General features: G+C 38.0%; 1 protein-coding gene across 3 annotated transcripts in view; it reads left to right on the top strand.

The window, feature by feature from the left end:
- The first annotated feature begins 231 nt into the window (after positions 1-231).
- Positions 232-16982, top strand: part of LOC134745556 (dynein axonemal heavy chain 2) — a 172141-nt gene continuing 155390 nt past the window's right edge. For 2 of the 3 annotated variants that reach the window (XM_063679634.1, XM_063679623.1), the window contains exons 1-12: positions 237-418; positions 8970-9401; positions 9486-9767; positions 9914-10508; positions 13208-13295; positions 13760-13876; positions 13995-14132; positions 15027-15173; positions 15414-15533; positions 15832-15926; positions 16650-16725; positions 16828-16953. In XM_063679634.1, the coding sequence (XP_063535704.1) occupies positions 343-418; positions 8970-9401; positions 9486-9767; positions 9914-10508; positions 13208-13295; positions 13760-13876; positions 13995-14132; positions 15027-15173; positions 15414-15533; positions 15832-15926; positions 16650-16725; positions 16828-16953 (2292 nt within the window). In that variant the 5' untranslated portion in view covers positions 237-342. Of the gene's footprint in view, positions 419-8969; positions 9402-9485; positions 9768-9913; positions 10509-13207; positions 13296-13759; positions 13877-13994; positions 14133-15026; positions 15174-15413; positions 15534-15831; positions 15927-16649; positions 16726-16827; positions 16954-16982 lie in introns of all 3 variants that reach the window. The other variant, XM_063679640.1, reaches the window with a different exon arrangement.

Genomic DNA, 16982 nt, shown 5'->3' with positions numbered 1-16982 from the left:
GGTTAGGTAACCTCGCAACGTGTACCTACCTGCGTATAATCAATATTTACGCATTAAATAGGATGTTTGAATTAGAACCAATCATTTTACTAAGAGGAAGAACGAAAGAAAATCTAAATATAAATTAGGTAATTACTAAGTACTGGTTGCTCTTCAAAGAAAATACCTACATGTTACCTATATATTTGATAAAAATCTAATGTCATCATAAACAATTGTCATTTGTTTCCGTACGGCGGAAAACATGACAACCATAATGCATTAGTGTATTTTAAATAATTTACTATAACTGTGAGTTAAATAAGTGACATTAAGTTAATAGTGGTCAATTAATCTACCAATATGGGCGACGAAGGAAAAAAGAGACAGAAAGTCGCTTGGAGCGATGACATGAGCCATGACTCTGAGGCCGAAAGAGGTAAGAGATATATGCTTATGATTTATTGATAGATATAAAATACATACATACATCTTCCTCGCGTTGTCCCGGCATTTTGCCACTTCTCCATGGGAGCCTGGAGTCCGCTTGGCAACTAATCCCAAGAATTGGCATAGGCACTAGTTTTTACGAAAGCGACTGCCATCTGACCGTCCAACCCAGGGGGGAAACTAGGCCTTGTCGGGATTAGTCCGGTTTCCTCACGATGTTTTCCTTCACCGAAAAGCGACTGGTAAATATCAAATGATATTTCGTACATAAGTTCCGAAAAACTCATCGGTACGAGCCAGGGTTTGAACCCGCGACCTCCGGATTGCAAGTCGCACGCTCTTACCGCTAGGCCACCAGCGCTCTACATAAAACTAAAATACATACATACAACTTTTAGTATAATACATATTTTTCAGTTTTACGTGTAGGTACAATGTGAATTGACCGCTAATCGAGCGTCCGAGTTAGATGTCCAGGCTGTTTGGGCAGCACAAGAGCCCCTGTTTATTGGTGCGAAGTATCAATGTCAAGTTTACCTAAGTTTCAATTCAGGGCACTGTATGCCAAAGCGGTTTAAGGCGCTAGTCGCTATTGTTGGCCGTAAACTCTTACTTTCTAGAGTATATATCTGCTTAACGGTTGGACAAAAAGTTATGAAAAAAATATATATTAATCTACATTTTATGTACAACATTCCTAACGTTTGACTTTTACCCTGTGACTTATAGTTTCTCCATAAAAGGAACATTACGACAGGCCGTTTTGCGACTAACTTTGCTTATATCTCCTAAACGGTTTATTCGATTAAAGTTATTTTTAAACTAGATTAAATGTTATAACAGGCACTACAAATGCAACGTTTCATAATGTTAAAAAATAATATTTTTTTAAAGAAATCGAATATTATTCAACATTTCGTGCGTATGTAGCTCGAAAAAAGCGTGGCCGGCAGTCGTGTGCTAGCTTTGAGACGAGGAGGCTGTGTCGCTCGTCGCTCCGTGCCTTCCTTGTACTCTGTATGCTTGTGCTGAGCCCAAGTGCAACAAAATTGGAGTTATTGTGGCCAAAGACTAAATAACTGCAGAAAGTTGATTTGGTTCTGACGCTGGTGTTTCGCAGCCTAATATTACGAAAATAATGACAATATTTTCACTTATGTTTGAGAAAGCTTCATATAAAATATAAAAATAAAAGTTTTCTAACATGCGCGGACATATTGCCATTTTTACGTTTTTAATAAAGTTCGATTCCTAACAAAACAATAATTAATTGTTTAATATAGGCTATCAAATTTACGTTGTATATAGATATCTATTTATTTATTTTTAAGTTGAATTTTTTTAAATTGTGTTGTGAGATTGGGTAATCTCCCATTGATTGGTGGTGGTTGATGATGAAAACGAACAGTGACAAGTAAGAGTCAATTGATATTCTTTTATAAGCTAATCATAAATGAAAGTAGGCATAATGCAAATATAAACTACTTATTTATAAATAATGACCCTTACAATTGATTAAGCCGTTTAGTAAAAAGACCAAAACGGCGTCGTATTTTTTTTTTGGCCAAACTATAAATTAAGGCGAAAGGAAAAAATCTAACGTACTACTTACCACCGCAACGATAATACGAGTACCTATGCTATAACTATAACGCAATAGTTAGTTCGTATTATACAAATGTTTTCTTGTTCAGATACGAATAGACCTTGCATTTCGTGGAGGTGGTAAATTATTATAATGGTAAATAACACCTCTTTAACTCAGAAACTATATACTTACTTACTGTTACGGTCTAGAGCGTATTTCTTCTAAATGGGTAAACAAAAAAAATATGAATCTTTATTTATTGTTCAACAATTATAACATAATTTTTTTTTCTTGAAATTTATAGTTTCACCGTAATAAAAATAATACAACGGGCCATTTTGCGGCTAACTTTGGTTATTTCTACTTAACGGCTAGTTAAATTAAATAAATCAAATAATATTATTTTTAAATTAACAATAATGTTTTAACAGCTGACGGTCTTTCCACCGCGATACAACCGAGCGACGATTTGATTTATTAACAATTTCATCTAAATTCCGAACTACCATCTGACAAAGTATAATGAAATGGGATGCGATGACTGAAAAGATTTCTTTTTACATGTTCATGTGACCAGCTGACGGTCCACCGAGATACAACGGGCTGACCATTTTTTTTATTCGCATTAGCATCTAAACTATCATCTGACAAAGTATCAAGCGGGAGGCGATGACAATATTTTTTTTGCGTGTTTCGCTGGCTGCCATTCCTCAACCCACAAACGGAGCGGCAGCTGACGTCCACGGGGGTTCATCATACATAGCCGTTAACCACTATATCGGAGTTATTGTGGCCAAAAAATAAAAAAAACTGCAGAGCGCTGATTTGGTTGTGACTTGTGGCGCGCTTGTAATATAATAATGATATTCCCACGTAATGTTTGAGAAAACTTCGAACTTCGAAAAATAATACTAGTTTAACACTAATAGGTAGGTAACAATTCCCAAAATTTTATATGTAGGTAGACTAGGTACTTAATTTTATAAGTTAAGTATTAAATGGCATTATTTATATTTATTTATCACGGATAAAAAAAAAACTATAAAATAAACACACTGTACGCCTCGATTTAGTACATACCAAGCTCTAGCTATAAATCTTAATCTGTCGAATTGACTTAGGTATTTATTTGTATGAAACAGATAAAGCACAAATTAACTAATTGAGGCTTGTAAAGTATAATGCATAAGGAAATATATTTTTATTATAATTTACGACCTACACTAAATGCATGATCTACTCATACTCAAACGACAAAATATCTGCAAAAGATACGCAAATACGAGTATAACGCCAACCGCGCGCCTCTGGGCTGTAGGTTATTCTTTGAACCTCGTTATGGTAAATTCACGTACGATCGCAGTGAGCGGGGTGCGGGTACAGAGACGCTGAGACGCTCAAGGACACATCAGCGACTATCGTCTTAACCGAGTGTGTACACTCTCTTCCGAAAATAGTTTTTTCCAGATCGCAATTTTTGCCATTTGCAATTTTTACCATTTTATTTTTCCTTCCTTTCCCGAAAGCAATTCTATACAAAATACAAATATATTTATTTGCCATTAAATGTGGTATACAATGGTGTTACGTTATTATTTATAGAGCCATACACATTTAGACTTTAAAAAGCCATGCAAATTGAAAACTTATACTAAATTTAAGTTTAATTGACATTATTATTTTAATCGAAACATGCATTATTAACCTAGTTATAAAGCCATTAGTCATTAACGTGGACTGTTACTAACAAATCATGAAGTGACAGTTAATTACCTAAAAATTCCTTCAGACTGTAGTATACATTTGTCGACACGGAAAGAGTACAGTTTGTTTTTAAATTTATTGAGTGGTAGCTGTTTAAGCCAGGGACCGGCCCGCTATCCCTTATCGGGGTTTTATAAGGGTATTGCATAAGGCTTAACTCACCATACCCTTTGCCAGACGAAACCCTTTGTTTTGGTTTTAAAAACCCTTATATAAAGCTACCACATTTGAGTAATCGGTAGCCCAAATACCCTTACAAAACCCTTATCATCCGCTCACCAACACCTTGCATATTGCTTATAAGGGTTAGCCTTATAAAGGGCTTCCCTTTTAGCATATAAGCGTGCTAATTTAAGTCGTCTACCTTGTTCATAAAGCACACATTACTTCGAATCCGAGCGATCGTCGGCGGCGACGGCGGCGTTCTTTGACTAGGCACGTATTTTCTTTCCTTTTCATACACTACCGTAGATATATACTAATCCTGTCTCTTTCACGCAAAGGGAAACCTTTATAAAAAGCGCTTAAAGATAAGGGTAACCCTTATTAAGAGCTAGCCTTATTTTTGGTTAGCTTTTCGGTAAGGGTTAGTCAAAGGTAAGGGTATGAATGGGCTTGCAGTTCAAAAGGGAAAGTCTTTCAATGTGTTAGCCGTGTTTAAGTGTCGCCCATTGAAAGGGTTTTATCGCGGAAAGGGTTGTCCGGTCCCTGGTTTAAGCTCATCGGGCAGGCTATTATAGTTATTTGTGCAACAAGAGAGGAAAGTTGGTTTTTCTTGCGAGTGTTTATTTTGAGTCCCGAGAAAGCGAAAGATTATATAATTGAATCACGAGCGAAGCGAGTGATTCTAAGGTAGAATCTTGAGCGTAGCGAGGGACTCAAAAACACGAGACGTAAAATAACTTTGCTCTCGTGTTGCACACATAATTTTTCACCTCAGTAGTGAGAACATATTAAGGTGGTTCGACTAGGTTACCCAAAGCTTAAACCCCGCTAGATGGCGTCACTTTCGCAAATTTTCAGGTTTTATTTTTTTGTGGAATAGTGTTGGTATCTGTATACTTAAAAGTATGTTTAGCGCACTCTTTACATAAATATTGAACTATTATAATAAACATTGAATACTTCATTAGTGCAAAAAACACTTTTAAAGTCGACAGAGTGTTTCTGTCATGCTATTTCCTACTATTACTCACACATGCAAACAGTGTTTCCGTGATGCTTGTAGTAGACAATTTCATGCAGTGTAAGTATGCTGCAATGGCGTCGCGGTATGTTCGTGGAAATACGTGCAAGAGGATTCGGGTTCGAGACTGGTACGTCAGGGGTACTTTTTTTTGTCCTTTTTGTGTTATGTTTCTTATACCTTTTAGTCTTCGAATTCTTGTCCGATTCCGATATAACCGAAATATATTTCAGTGATATCGGAAACGGCTCTAATGATTTCGATGAAATTTGCTGTAAGGGGTTCGATCGAGCTAGGTCTTATCTCTGGGAAAACGAGCATTTTGAGTTTTTACTTATGTTTTCTTTTTCTCCCAGATATTCAGTATTATTAATAAATTAGTTTATAACGTTTTATAAAAATATGTGACGTTTTGAACTAAAAGGTACCACATTGTCGGTTGTCGATTAGGTTGATTTCATTTTGAAGCTTTATGGAAATATGACAACAATAAGTAGGTACCCGTTTGGTTGAAAACGCCACATATATTGAAAACCTGACTTTCACAAATCTCACCTTTTTGGGTTCTTCCAACTCAGAAAGGATGGAGAATACTGACGATTCTTAGTAGCACTAGCCCAAGGAAGTCCAGGTTTGTAAGTGTCAGGTATCAGTTTTTTTTTAAAGCGCTAAATATAGTTCTACAAGTAAAGCAATCCCTTACTGCCCAGCCTCTATAGTATTTTTCAAACTGAAAGGGTACTACGATGATAGATTTCATCTCCATACAATTCATAACCTAATAATGCCAAATGTTGCAAAATTATATTGAATTGAGATCTATCATCGTACCCTTGCAGTTTGAAATAGTTATTTACGATACAAGTGCGGAAAAGAGAAAATTCGAAACGAGTGGCTACAGATTAAAACACGACCGCAGAGAGTGTTTTAAATCGACACGAGTTGCGAATTACCTATTCGCACGTGTATCGTACAACGTTTTACAGTACATATGGCCCTTTAAACTTTCGACATATGCATGAAAAGTGCTCTTTACGCACTAGGGCGAGAAAGTTGCACCATATGTACTGTAAAATACTTTTTAGTACATATGGTGCTACATATACGTTACCGCCCTAGTGCGGTAATTAGTACAATACGTGCATATGTCGAAAATGTAAAGGGCCATAATTATGTACTGTAAAACGTTGTACAATACACGTGCGAAAAGGTAATTCGCAACTCGTGTCGATTAAAACACTTCCTTCGGTCGTGTTTAAATTTATCGCCACTCGTTGCCAATTTCCTACTTTTCTCACTTGTATCGTAATGTACTAATAATAAAGTAGTAATTGTAAAATAAAATTAAAACTTTTTTTATATATTTTTTTTTGATTCAAGTAGGTACAGTGAGTTGGTACATTGCATGGCCTTCTAATTATAACTATTATAGAAAACGGGATATTTATCAAGTTTATTTATATTATTTATTTCTCGATATTTTGGCCGGTCTTGCAAGACCAGTCGTTGTGGAGATCCCTGGGGAGGCCTATGTCCAGCAGTGGATGTCTTGTTGGTGTAGATGGATTCACACAACAAATGAAATAACATTTTTTCATATTTGTTATCCGTAGTTGTCCCTGTACCTGAAAGAAAATTAATATCATGATAGCACAAAATCTCTAATGTTATAGGAAGAAAGAAGAGAAAATGTTTTATTATACTTTATTGCAGTGAGGATGTCCTGATTTTTTCTGGCTAATGAAGGAAAACATTTTATTTCCAAGAATGCCTCTTCATTTTGCACAATACCTAAAAAAACCTAGAGTTAGTGACACATTGACTATTCGGCAACCAAAACAGTAATAATTACATTATATAGGTATTGTTCACTGCTTATATCTACCATTACGGAAGAAGTGAGAATTATTTTCTAAAAAGATCGGCACGAGAAAATTACAATGTACAATGAAGGAATGAAACTGTACCTACCTTACGAAACTTCACCATCATGAATTCCGCTTCAATTGAGTCTGATTTTTTCTGGATTTTCGCGGACCAGAACACCGATGATTTTTGTAACTTGATTTAGACGTTGCTATCATTTTCAATTTATACAAACAAATTGATGTCACAATAAACATGACCCTATGTGTCAGTGTCAACACTGTCAAATAAAAATGCACTAAACATGACGGCACTGCAAATCCTGCCAGGTCGGCCAGGCAACGTCGCCAACGTCATAGAGTGGCAACGCCGCACGCAACGTATTTGTACACGACATTTGTGACACACACATACGTAAAATTGATGAAAAAATTACGTTGATTTATGTATGATTTCTGTATGAAACAAAGTTTTTCTATTAATTTAGCGCAAACGAATATTCGAAAGTAGATAAATGAGCAAATATTTCTGTAGTAACAGTGTGTAGTGCCTTAATTAAAGCAGATTGAATTTTGTATGAAAATCGAACCACCTTAAAGGTTAAAATGTATTTCGAATTACACAGAATAAACAGAAAAAAAAAGTATTATAATATGTACGATACGATAAGATACGATATGATACGATACGAGAAGAGACCGGACCGGACCGTACCGTACCGTAGCGTAGCGTACCGTACCGTACTACCGTACCGTACCGTACAGTACCGTACCGTACCGTACCGTACCATACCATAAAAAAATGTAATAAAAGTATGAAGTTCATGGCCTTCACTAAATTAAAAAGTTACATTGTTTCACTCCCTGGAGTGAGGAAAGTCGCACTTTCCTCACTCCAGGGAGTGAGGAAAGTAGGCTTGTTCGAGCTGCTGAGGTAAAAAATATTTTTCAACACACTTGCTCAAAACGACGTTTTTATTCCACCGATTTTTGGCTCATAATCCTAGATATTAAACACGCGTGCTCTTTCAGTGTATTATTCCACTCGTGCTTTTTCATTATATTATCCGACTGAGTTAAGAAGCTAACTGATTGCCAATAGCGGAAGCCGCTCGACCCCAATTTCAAAGGAATACCTCAAATCGATGTACAGGTTAGCCGTTTGGCACACACATACTAGAGGCCAAAACAAAATGTTTGACCCGCAGTTCCTAAAAAAAATTCGCTGCGGGGGGGAGTGGTAGAACATTATTTTTTTTGTAAGGAAATTTTTTTTTTCCAAAACCTATCGAGTGTGGTATCATACGAAAGGGCTTTTTGAGGCGATTCTAAAAATATATCACATCATTACATTTCGGGCATTTTTTTTTTAATTAAAACAAAAAGAATTTTCGAAACATACCAAGTTTGGACTCCTCCAGACACGATATGGCTGATTTTTTTTTGTACAATATACCACAAATGATACGTGATATCCTCATGTCTAACCCCAAGAAAGCAATTATGAAAATAATATCATTAGCAATTTTTTTTTAATTTTTCAATTTTACAAAGTGACACAGTTCTACTTCAATACCTATTTCACGAGACTTATGGAACTATACTGCAGATACGGTACATATTAATCATAAAATGATACGTAATATCCATATATCCAACGGGAAATACCTCTTTAACCCTTTAACTGCGCCTTTTCATCAGTTGGTATAATTTGTTTAGTTATTGACACAAAATATCAAGGTTGTATCCTCCAGCTACGATATACCTTACTGTTTTTTTTTGTACAATATACCATAAATAATACGTAATATCTTGATATCTAACCCCAAGACAGCAATTTTGAAATGATATACATACAAACATACGGGTCAAACTGAGAACCTCCTTTTTTTGAAGGCGGTTAATAATAAAAAATACATTGTTTAAATTGTGTAATGTACGGAACCCTTGGAACGCGAGTCCGACTCGCACTTGGCCGGTTTTTTAAGAACTTGAGTTACTTACCAGACGGTGCTGTAATAGTTTCCGTCTGGGATTTTAAATTACCTAAAACAGAGGTTTTAATTAAATAAGTTGGGCAGAGGCTGTAGACAGGAACAATAAAGTTGTTAAATTTAACCTTCCCGATCTTTTTCAGAAAAGGAACGGCAAATACTACTGGAGAAAGAACTAGCTGCCAAACTTATAGAAAAACCGAAATATGAACCGGAAAAATTACAACAGATTATAGAATTAATCATGAAGATGACAACTTTATACGATTTGAGAGATTCCGACTGGACTGATGACGTCAAGCAAGGCATAGAAGATTGGATACTAGAAACAAAAGCTCTTATGCTTTGCATTTACTTTAGTGGAACTAAACTAAAGGCTACCAGTGATATGCCCTTTGCTCCAGTTTACGATTTGACGTATTTTCTCAGAAAGCCTGATTTAATTTTCCAGCCTGAAACGTTTCACGAAGAAATAGTGTTTGGGTCATTCGTGGACTCTGTAGAGTCTAATCTAATACAGATTCTGGAAACGATGTATGCACCGCATTTTTTCGCTATTACCACGTGGCCCGAAAGTAAGTATCATGTAGTCTCTACCTAAAGTACATTCAAAATGACGAGAGCTATTTTTTTTCTTAATATTCTAAATTAAATTTCAGGCGTAAAAAGCGAGTTCTGCTCTCAGATCCACACATTCCTAGCCAAACTAACAGACATGTACTTCAAGATGCTCGGTCTGACCGTGCTGTACATCCCTCGTGAGGGCCAACACCTGACCTTCGAGAAGGCCAGCACGGACCGGGAGCTGGTGAAGCGGCTGGAAGGCGTCGTGGTGTACTGGACGCATCAGATCAAGTCGTGCTTAGAGGACACGGCATCAGTGGCTTCGCAAAAGGAGTTGTTGTGTCCCAGCGATGAATATGACTTCTGGATTTATAGACGTAAATAAGTTACATGAATCTTTAGTAGAATTAGTGCGTGGCAGAACATTCTGATTGGTACGTGTCGGAAAATGACCGGTAGATTGTTGCGATAGGCAGAGGGAAAAAAAATTGAGGGCTCTAAATTAAACACATTTTGTTTACAGATGAAAACCTAAGCGCTCTTCTCTACCAGATAAAAAATCCAGCCGTCAGACATATAACTAAAATCTTAGTTACAACACACTCTACCTTTATCCACCAGTTCCAAGCACTTTGCGCCGATATCTTACAGAAAATCAAAGAAGCTAAGTCGAACATAGAATACCTTCAGGTCATCAAGCAGCCTTGCGCTGTGTTAGAGTGTGTAGTCGACCCAGATGAAATCTCGACACATGTACCGCATATCATAAACTTATTCAGATTTATATGGATGGAATCCCCATATTATAGTTCAGAAACTAGAATCACTAATCTATTCAAGGCTTTAAGCAACCAGATCATAATTCTCTGCAGAAATTACATTAATCTCAACGATTTATTTGACGGCGAGACAAAAAAGGCTTTGGGAGAATTTAGTAAATGCATAGACTGTTGCAAGAAGTACAGAGAAATATACGACATCATGGCAGAAGCTCACAGTGAAAAAGTACCGAACTCATGGAATTTGGATACTGGATACATCTTCAATTATATAGACTCATTTGTACAAAGGTGCTTTGATATGATCGATGTATGTAATTGCATGATTATCTTTGGAAGGTAAGCATTATCATCAGGGAATAGAATCTTTATTCCTCTCATGTTAGTGTACAGGTCTTACTCTAGGCACAATCGTTACATTACAACATGCGATACCTACAAGGGTATTGCAATCCTTTGGGGAAACAGTACAGATACAGATATAGAAGAAATATTCATATTACAAAAAAAATGCATACGAACACTAGCTAATATTACGGTACCAGACAGTTGTAGACCCTATTTTGTTCAATATAAAATCCTGACATTAACATCAATCTACATATTCGAGATTTGTAAGTTCGTTAGGAAATTTAATTTTTTTCCAAAATTTGCCGACCGTCCTCGACGATATGAAAGTAGATACAAGCACAACCTGGCACCACCCGAACGTTCAGAACTACACCTACACAAAACAAGCCCAAGAATGATGGCCATTAAAATATATAACAAACTCGGCGACGATATTAAACTTCAGACATCAGACATCATTTTAACAAACTGTTGAAGAACTTATTAGTTAACAAATGCTACTATAAATTGAATTATTTCTTGGAAGATAAAAATGATCACGAATGTTATTAGTTAAAAAGTCAGGATAGCAGTGGCCTTGAGGTTAGGGGGTAAGGTGTGTGAGGCGCACCGTTGTATATGCGGTGTAATGGTGGAGGAAAACGGGCATCAAGGCTTGAGTTGCCAAAGGTGTGCTGGACGTTTCCCGAGGCACCATTCCATAAATGACATAATACGTCGGGCCATGGTATCGGCCAATGCTCCATGTGTTCTGGAGCCACCGGGTTTGTCATGCACGGATGGCAAGAGGCCGGACGGGTTAACGTTGGTTCCCTGGCGGAAGGGGCGTTGTCTCTTATGGGATGCAACATGTGTAAGTACATATGCTGCGTCTCATTTGAGACACATTCTTAACGCTGCAGGATCGGCGGCGGAAACGGTTGCAAGGCTCAAACACGCCAAGTACTCCGCCTTGGAGGTGGTGTACGATTTCGTACCGGTTGCTGTGGAGACTGCTGGGCCCTGGGGTAATGAGGCTCTGGAGCTTTTTAGGGACTTGGGCAGGCGTTTAAGAGAGAGGGGTAATGATCCCCGCTCTGGATCTTGGCTGGTCCAACAGGTTTCCATCGCCATACAGCGTGGTAATGCTGCAAGCATAATGGGAACTTTTGGGCCGGTCTTGGTGCAGGGTCCCCACCCTGGGCATTAGTTTATGGTTGTTTTTTACGAAGCTTGTTGCAGGAATGTAGTGTTAATGTAGAATAAGGTCAGGACGAGGCTTGTGCGGATTACGTTTGTGTTTTGACGAAGCATGTAGCGGATTACCTTTTTGTATGATTTAATTACTAAATAAATATTAATTTTAATTGAATTTAATGTTAATGATCACGAATGTTATTATTTTTAATCGAATTTAATATTAATTATTAGTTTTAATTATTACTCACATTATTATTTTTATTCCATTTATTTTTTACCAATTCTTATTAAACATTGCGTGACATACAAATTCTTAATCTTGACATTCTTGACATAACTATTAAATAAACTAATATTATATACCCTACATTTTCAATGTTAAATTTAATTGTCAATAATAGAATAGAATAGAATAGAAATAATTTATTCGTTAGCACACACAAATAGAAATTTATACAAAACAGAGAAACATAAAAAAGAAAAAGTGCCACGAAATGGCACTAATACATTAATATCTCCAAGACATTAATAAATTTGTTGCAATATAATTTTAAATTACAAACCCTTAACCATTGTCCAAAAATCTAAATAAAATTATTTTCAAAATTGCTTTCTCGGGGTTCGATATCAAGATATTACGTATCATTTGTGGTATATTGTACAAAAAAAATTAGTAAGGTATTATATCGTAGCTGGAGGATATAACCTTGATATTTTGTGTCAATAACTAAACAAATTATACCAACTGATGAAAAGGCGCAGTTAAAGGGTTAAAGAGGTATTTTCCGTTGGATATATGGATATTACGTATCATTTTATGATTAATATGTACCGTATCTGCAGTATAGCTCCATAAGTCTCGTGAAATTGGTATAGAAGTAGAACTGTGTCACTTTGTAAAATTGAAAAATTAAAAAAAAATTGTTAATGATATTATTTTCAAAATTGCTTTCTTGGGGTTAGACATGAGGATATCACGTATCATTTGTGGTATATTGTACAAAAAAAATCAGCCATATCGTGTCTGGAGGAGCCCAAACTTGGTATGTTTCGAAAATTATTTTTGTTTTAATTTAAAAAAAATGCCCGAAATGTAATGATGTGATATATTTTTAGAATCGCCTTAACAAGCCCTTTCGTATGATACCACACTCGATAGGTTTTGGAAAAAAAAATTCAATACAAAAAAATAATGTTTTACCACTCCCCCCCCCCAGCGAAATTTTTTTAGGAACTGCGGGTCAAAAATTTTGTTTCGACCTCTAGTATGCATGTGCCAAACGGCTAACCTGTACATCGATTTGCGGTATTTCTTTGAAATTGAGGTCGAGCGGCTTCCGCTAATAGTAGCATGGCGGTCTTTGTTCCACTTCGGGTCGTCGCGCCACAGCAGTAAGTAAGTAAGTAAGTATCATTTGCCTTGCATAGGTACATAACTCTGTGCTAAAAAGAAAAACATTTGAACTTGATGTGTGTAACGCATAATTAATCTTGATGTTTACCTACAGAATTGATGAGTTGGAAGCGGTCCCGAAGCCTATATTCGGCGGCGCACGCGGCGAGCAGTTTGAACAAAAATGCGCCCAGATAGAGCAGGTAAAAGAACGAAAAATTTGTTGACAGACATTATTTTTACCTCAACACCTCGCACAAGCGTTAGTTTTTTGTTGCGCGAAAACAACGAGCAAAATAGATTATTTTGCTTACGCTTGGTGTCCGTCTCATTTGCTGAATTATCATAAAAGTACCTAGATATTATTATCTTTACAATAAGTATTGTCGTAATTTATAAAAGTTAATGAGTTGCAAGTCCTTCCGAGCAAGAGAAACTGGCCCCGTAGACAACATGCCAATCGCTAACGCTACGTATTGAACGAAACGCAACTGTCACTGTCGCACTAATATGGAAGAGCGATAGGGAGACACAAAGTAGCGATAGCGAAGCGCAAGCGATCGTCACCTTGGCTAGGCCGGCTGTAATGCTATAAAATAACATATTCTCAATGTTCTAATCGAATTTAAGAATGATTGTTTGTTTTATTTCTGAATGTTCTGTCTAGATGTTCCTTGACACGCTGCAAAATGTGCGGGCAGTGTCAGCGACGATCCTCGACGTGCAGGCTCCGTCGTGGTATGACGAGATACTGCAGTTCCGCACAGTCGTGAAAGACATCGAGGTACCGCTACCATCTTACTTCCAACACCAATATGTACTAAATAGGGTTGCCATTAAATACCTATGTAACCGGAAGATAAAGGAATAAAGTACCTAATTTACAATTATTTACGCTGCAGATAATAATCGAGAACCTGGTAGAGACTGTGTTTGAGGGCGTCAACCAACTAGAAGAAGCGGTAGTGGCGCTCTTTTCTCTCAACAATTACTCACGGAGAAAAAGCCTTAGACGAATCTTCAAAAGAAAAACTGCGGAGGTAATGTCGCTTGAAGGGAAAGGTAAACCTGTATCATAGAGTAACTTATACTAGAGCGGTACTGTCATAGTAAATTTTGTAATCCCAGTAAATTCACTGCCATCTGTCGACACACTTTCAAACTAAAATTGAAGATTTGTAAAAATACGATAAAATGTATTTAAATATAGATAAATGTTTTTTTTTATTTGCGTTAATTATTTTGATGATTTTGACCCATGTTCTTTCACTGATAAGCGTTAAAATTGTTAAATAACAAACGAAACCGTCAACGCCATATATACGACTGTAGGCCAAAACTAGTAGCGCCCTCTGAACGAGAATCAAATTTTCTTGATTTTCGAGGCACGTTTTTTCCTTAGACTGTATCCATCTATTACGGAGTTATATCTATCTTTGCCTGTATTGAAGTAACAGTAGGTGTAAGCATTTTTTGCTTACTCGCATTTTCAAAGGAGCTTGATGGACTGGCCGCCAAAAAATTAGTCGTATAAAGCTTAATACAACGATCCCGACTATCGGCTCGTCCGGCTTGGGAACGAAACTATAAAATACCCGATAGTCGGGTTTTCGGCATTGAATGCGTTAAAAAATCTAATGATTTACCATTTAAGGGTTCCGTAGTCAACTAGAAACTCTATAGTTTTGCCTTGTCCGTCTATCCGCCCGCGGGTGAGCTGAGTGGTCGTTAGTACTAGAAAGGTGCAATCAATCTCACTTACTCCATCAATCTATGTATGTATTTGTTTTCGCTGCAACCCTCGAGCGAGAAGTGTCGTTGCGTAAGTTTTTTAGTTTGAATTATTTTAGGAAATAATCGCTGCGAAAGTTAAATAAGTAGACAGAATATTTGACATCACCAATTTGACACCCATTAAATGTCAAAAACGTCAGGTGTGGAGCATGTTCAGCGACGAAGTCCACGAAGCGAAGAAGGACATGGTGGCGACGCGGAGCCAGCACCCTTCGGAGCTGCCGTCGTTCGCTGGCCGCGCCGCCGTGCTGCGGATGCGGAAGAACCGCCTGGTCTACTTGAAGAAGGTGAGAACTTACCAACATCCAGGTTCAAAACTAATAACCTTAGGTCAGGGATCGGCAAACCGTCGCTCGCCAGCCACATGCGGCTAGTCAAACCACTTAAGAGTTCTTGGACCACTGAAAACCACATTTGCGGCTCTTTGAGATTCCTAGAATTGGTGATTTCTACTGCGGTTGGCTCTTCTGAAAATTTTGCCCAACCCTGGCTTAGGTACGGCTTAAAAACGGGGACTTCTATTTCAGGTGATGACAGACGCGGCGTGGATGATGCCCTGCAGCAGCTCTGAAGACGTGATTATACACGTGAACAGGCTCATGGGCGCCATTGATGTGGCCATCAGAGAACTCTGGATTTCCTGGACGGTAATTTTTTTTTTATGAAATAGGAGGCAAACGAGCAGACGGATCACCTGATGGTAAGCGATTACCGCCGCCCATGGACACCCGCAACACCAGAGGGGTTGTAAGTGCGTTGCCGGCCTTTAAGATGGGAGTACGCTCTTTTCTTGAAGGTTTGAAGGTCATATCGGTCCGGAAATACCGCAGGCGACAGTTCATTCCACAGTTTAGCTGGTAATGTTCTAAAACGAAATAATCTTCTAATATTAAGTAACACCTGTAATTTTTTTTGTGTATTATAACTTTTACTTTGTTCGTTCAGCATAATTTGGATGAGAAATGTGCAAACGGCTTGAACAGAACATTGATGAGAAAAAGTGCCGAAAATCCTGGTTTAATGGAATGTAACATTGATGTGTAAGTCAATATTTACTTTTGAATGTAACATATGTTTTGAGTGCTGGTCGGATTCCTCGTCATGCCAGTTTAAACGATGTCATCCGAAGGGCTCTTGTCAGCGTAAAGGTGCCGGCTATACTGGAGCCTGTTGGTTTGGCGAGGGATGACGGCAAGAGGCCCGACGGCATGACGCTGGTGCCCTGGAGTATGGGGCGGCCTCTGGTTTGGGACGCTACGTGCGTAGACACTTTTGCCACGTCCCACTTACCGGGCACCAGCACTGGGGCTGGGCATGCGGCCTCAACAGCCGAGGATAACAAACGGCGCAAGTACAGCACGCTCGGCAGTGGCTACATATTTGAGCCTTTTGGGGTCGAAACGTTAGGGCCGTGGGGACCCAGCGCCCGGCGCTTATATAAGGGTTTGGCGTCGCGTTTGGTGGATGCCACGGGCGACCAAAGGGCTGGCCAGTATTTTGCCCAGAGAATTAGCATCGCTATTCAACGGGGAAATGCAGCCAGCCTGTTGGGCACACTGCCTGCTGGCGGCGAGTTAGAGGGGGTGTTTTGTTTGTAGGGTTTTTTAATGTACATAATTTTAGAGTAAGTAAGTTGACGAAGCCTGTTGCGGATAGTGAGTTTGTGTTCACCTGACGAAGCCTGCGTTGCGGATATAACATATTATAAACATAATGAAGTTGAAATGTTAAGTAAATTCACAAATGTTTTTGACATATTTCAGCAATATTTTAGAACTGTGCAAAGAAGCTTCACATTGGGAGAATTTGGGAATGGATATACCTCAACATGCTTATGTTGTAAGTAGTTGACATAAATTGAGACAGATATCGACATGTATCAATAAATAAGTTCTTAGGCAAACTAGCGAGTAACATTCTCTTTTAATTTACTTTTTTTAGGTGTACGCAAAAAGTAAATCTATACTGTTTGTTTACGAGAGTGTGTTGTCTGTGACGAAGGGATATAACAAGATCCTAGATTCGCTCTCATCTGACGAGCGACTGCTCTTCAAACCTTTAACGGTGGTAAGTACCAATCATTAGTGTTCATGCAT

Source organism: Cydia strobilella, chromosome 1 (assembly GCF_947568885.1).
Source record: "Cydia strobilella chromosome 1, ilCydStro3.1, whole genome shotgun sequence".
NCBI classification, from domain to species: Eukaryota; Metazoa; Arthropoda; class Insecta; order Lepidoptera; family Tortricidae; genus Cydia; species Cydia strobilella.
The sequence above is the reverse complement of the archived record's forward strand: the minus strand, read 5'-3'. Positions and strand labels throughout refer to the sequence as shown.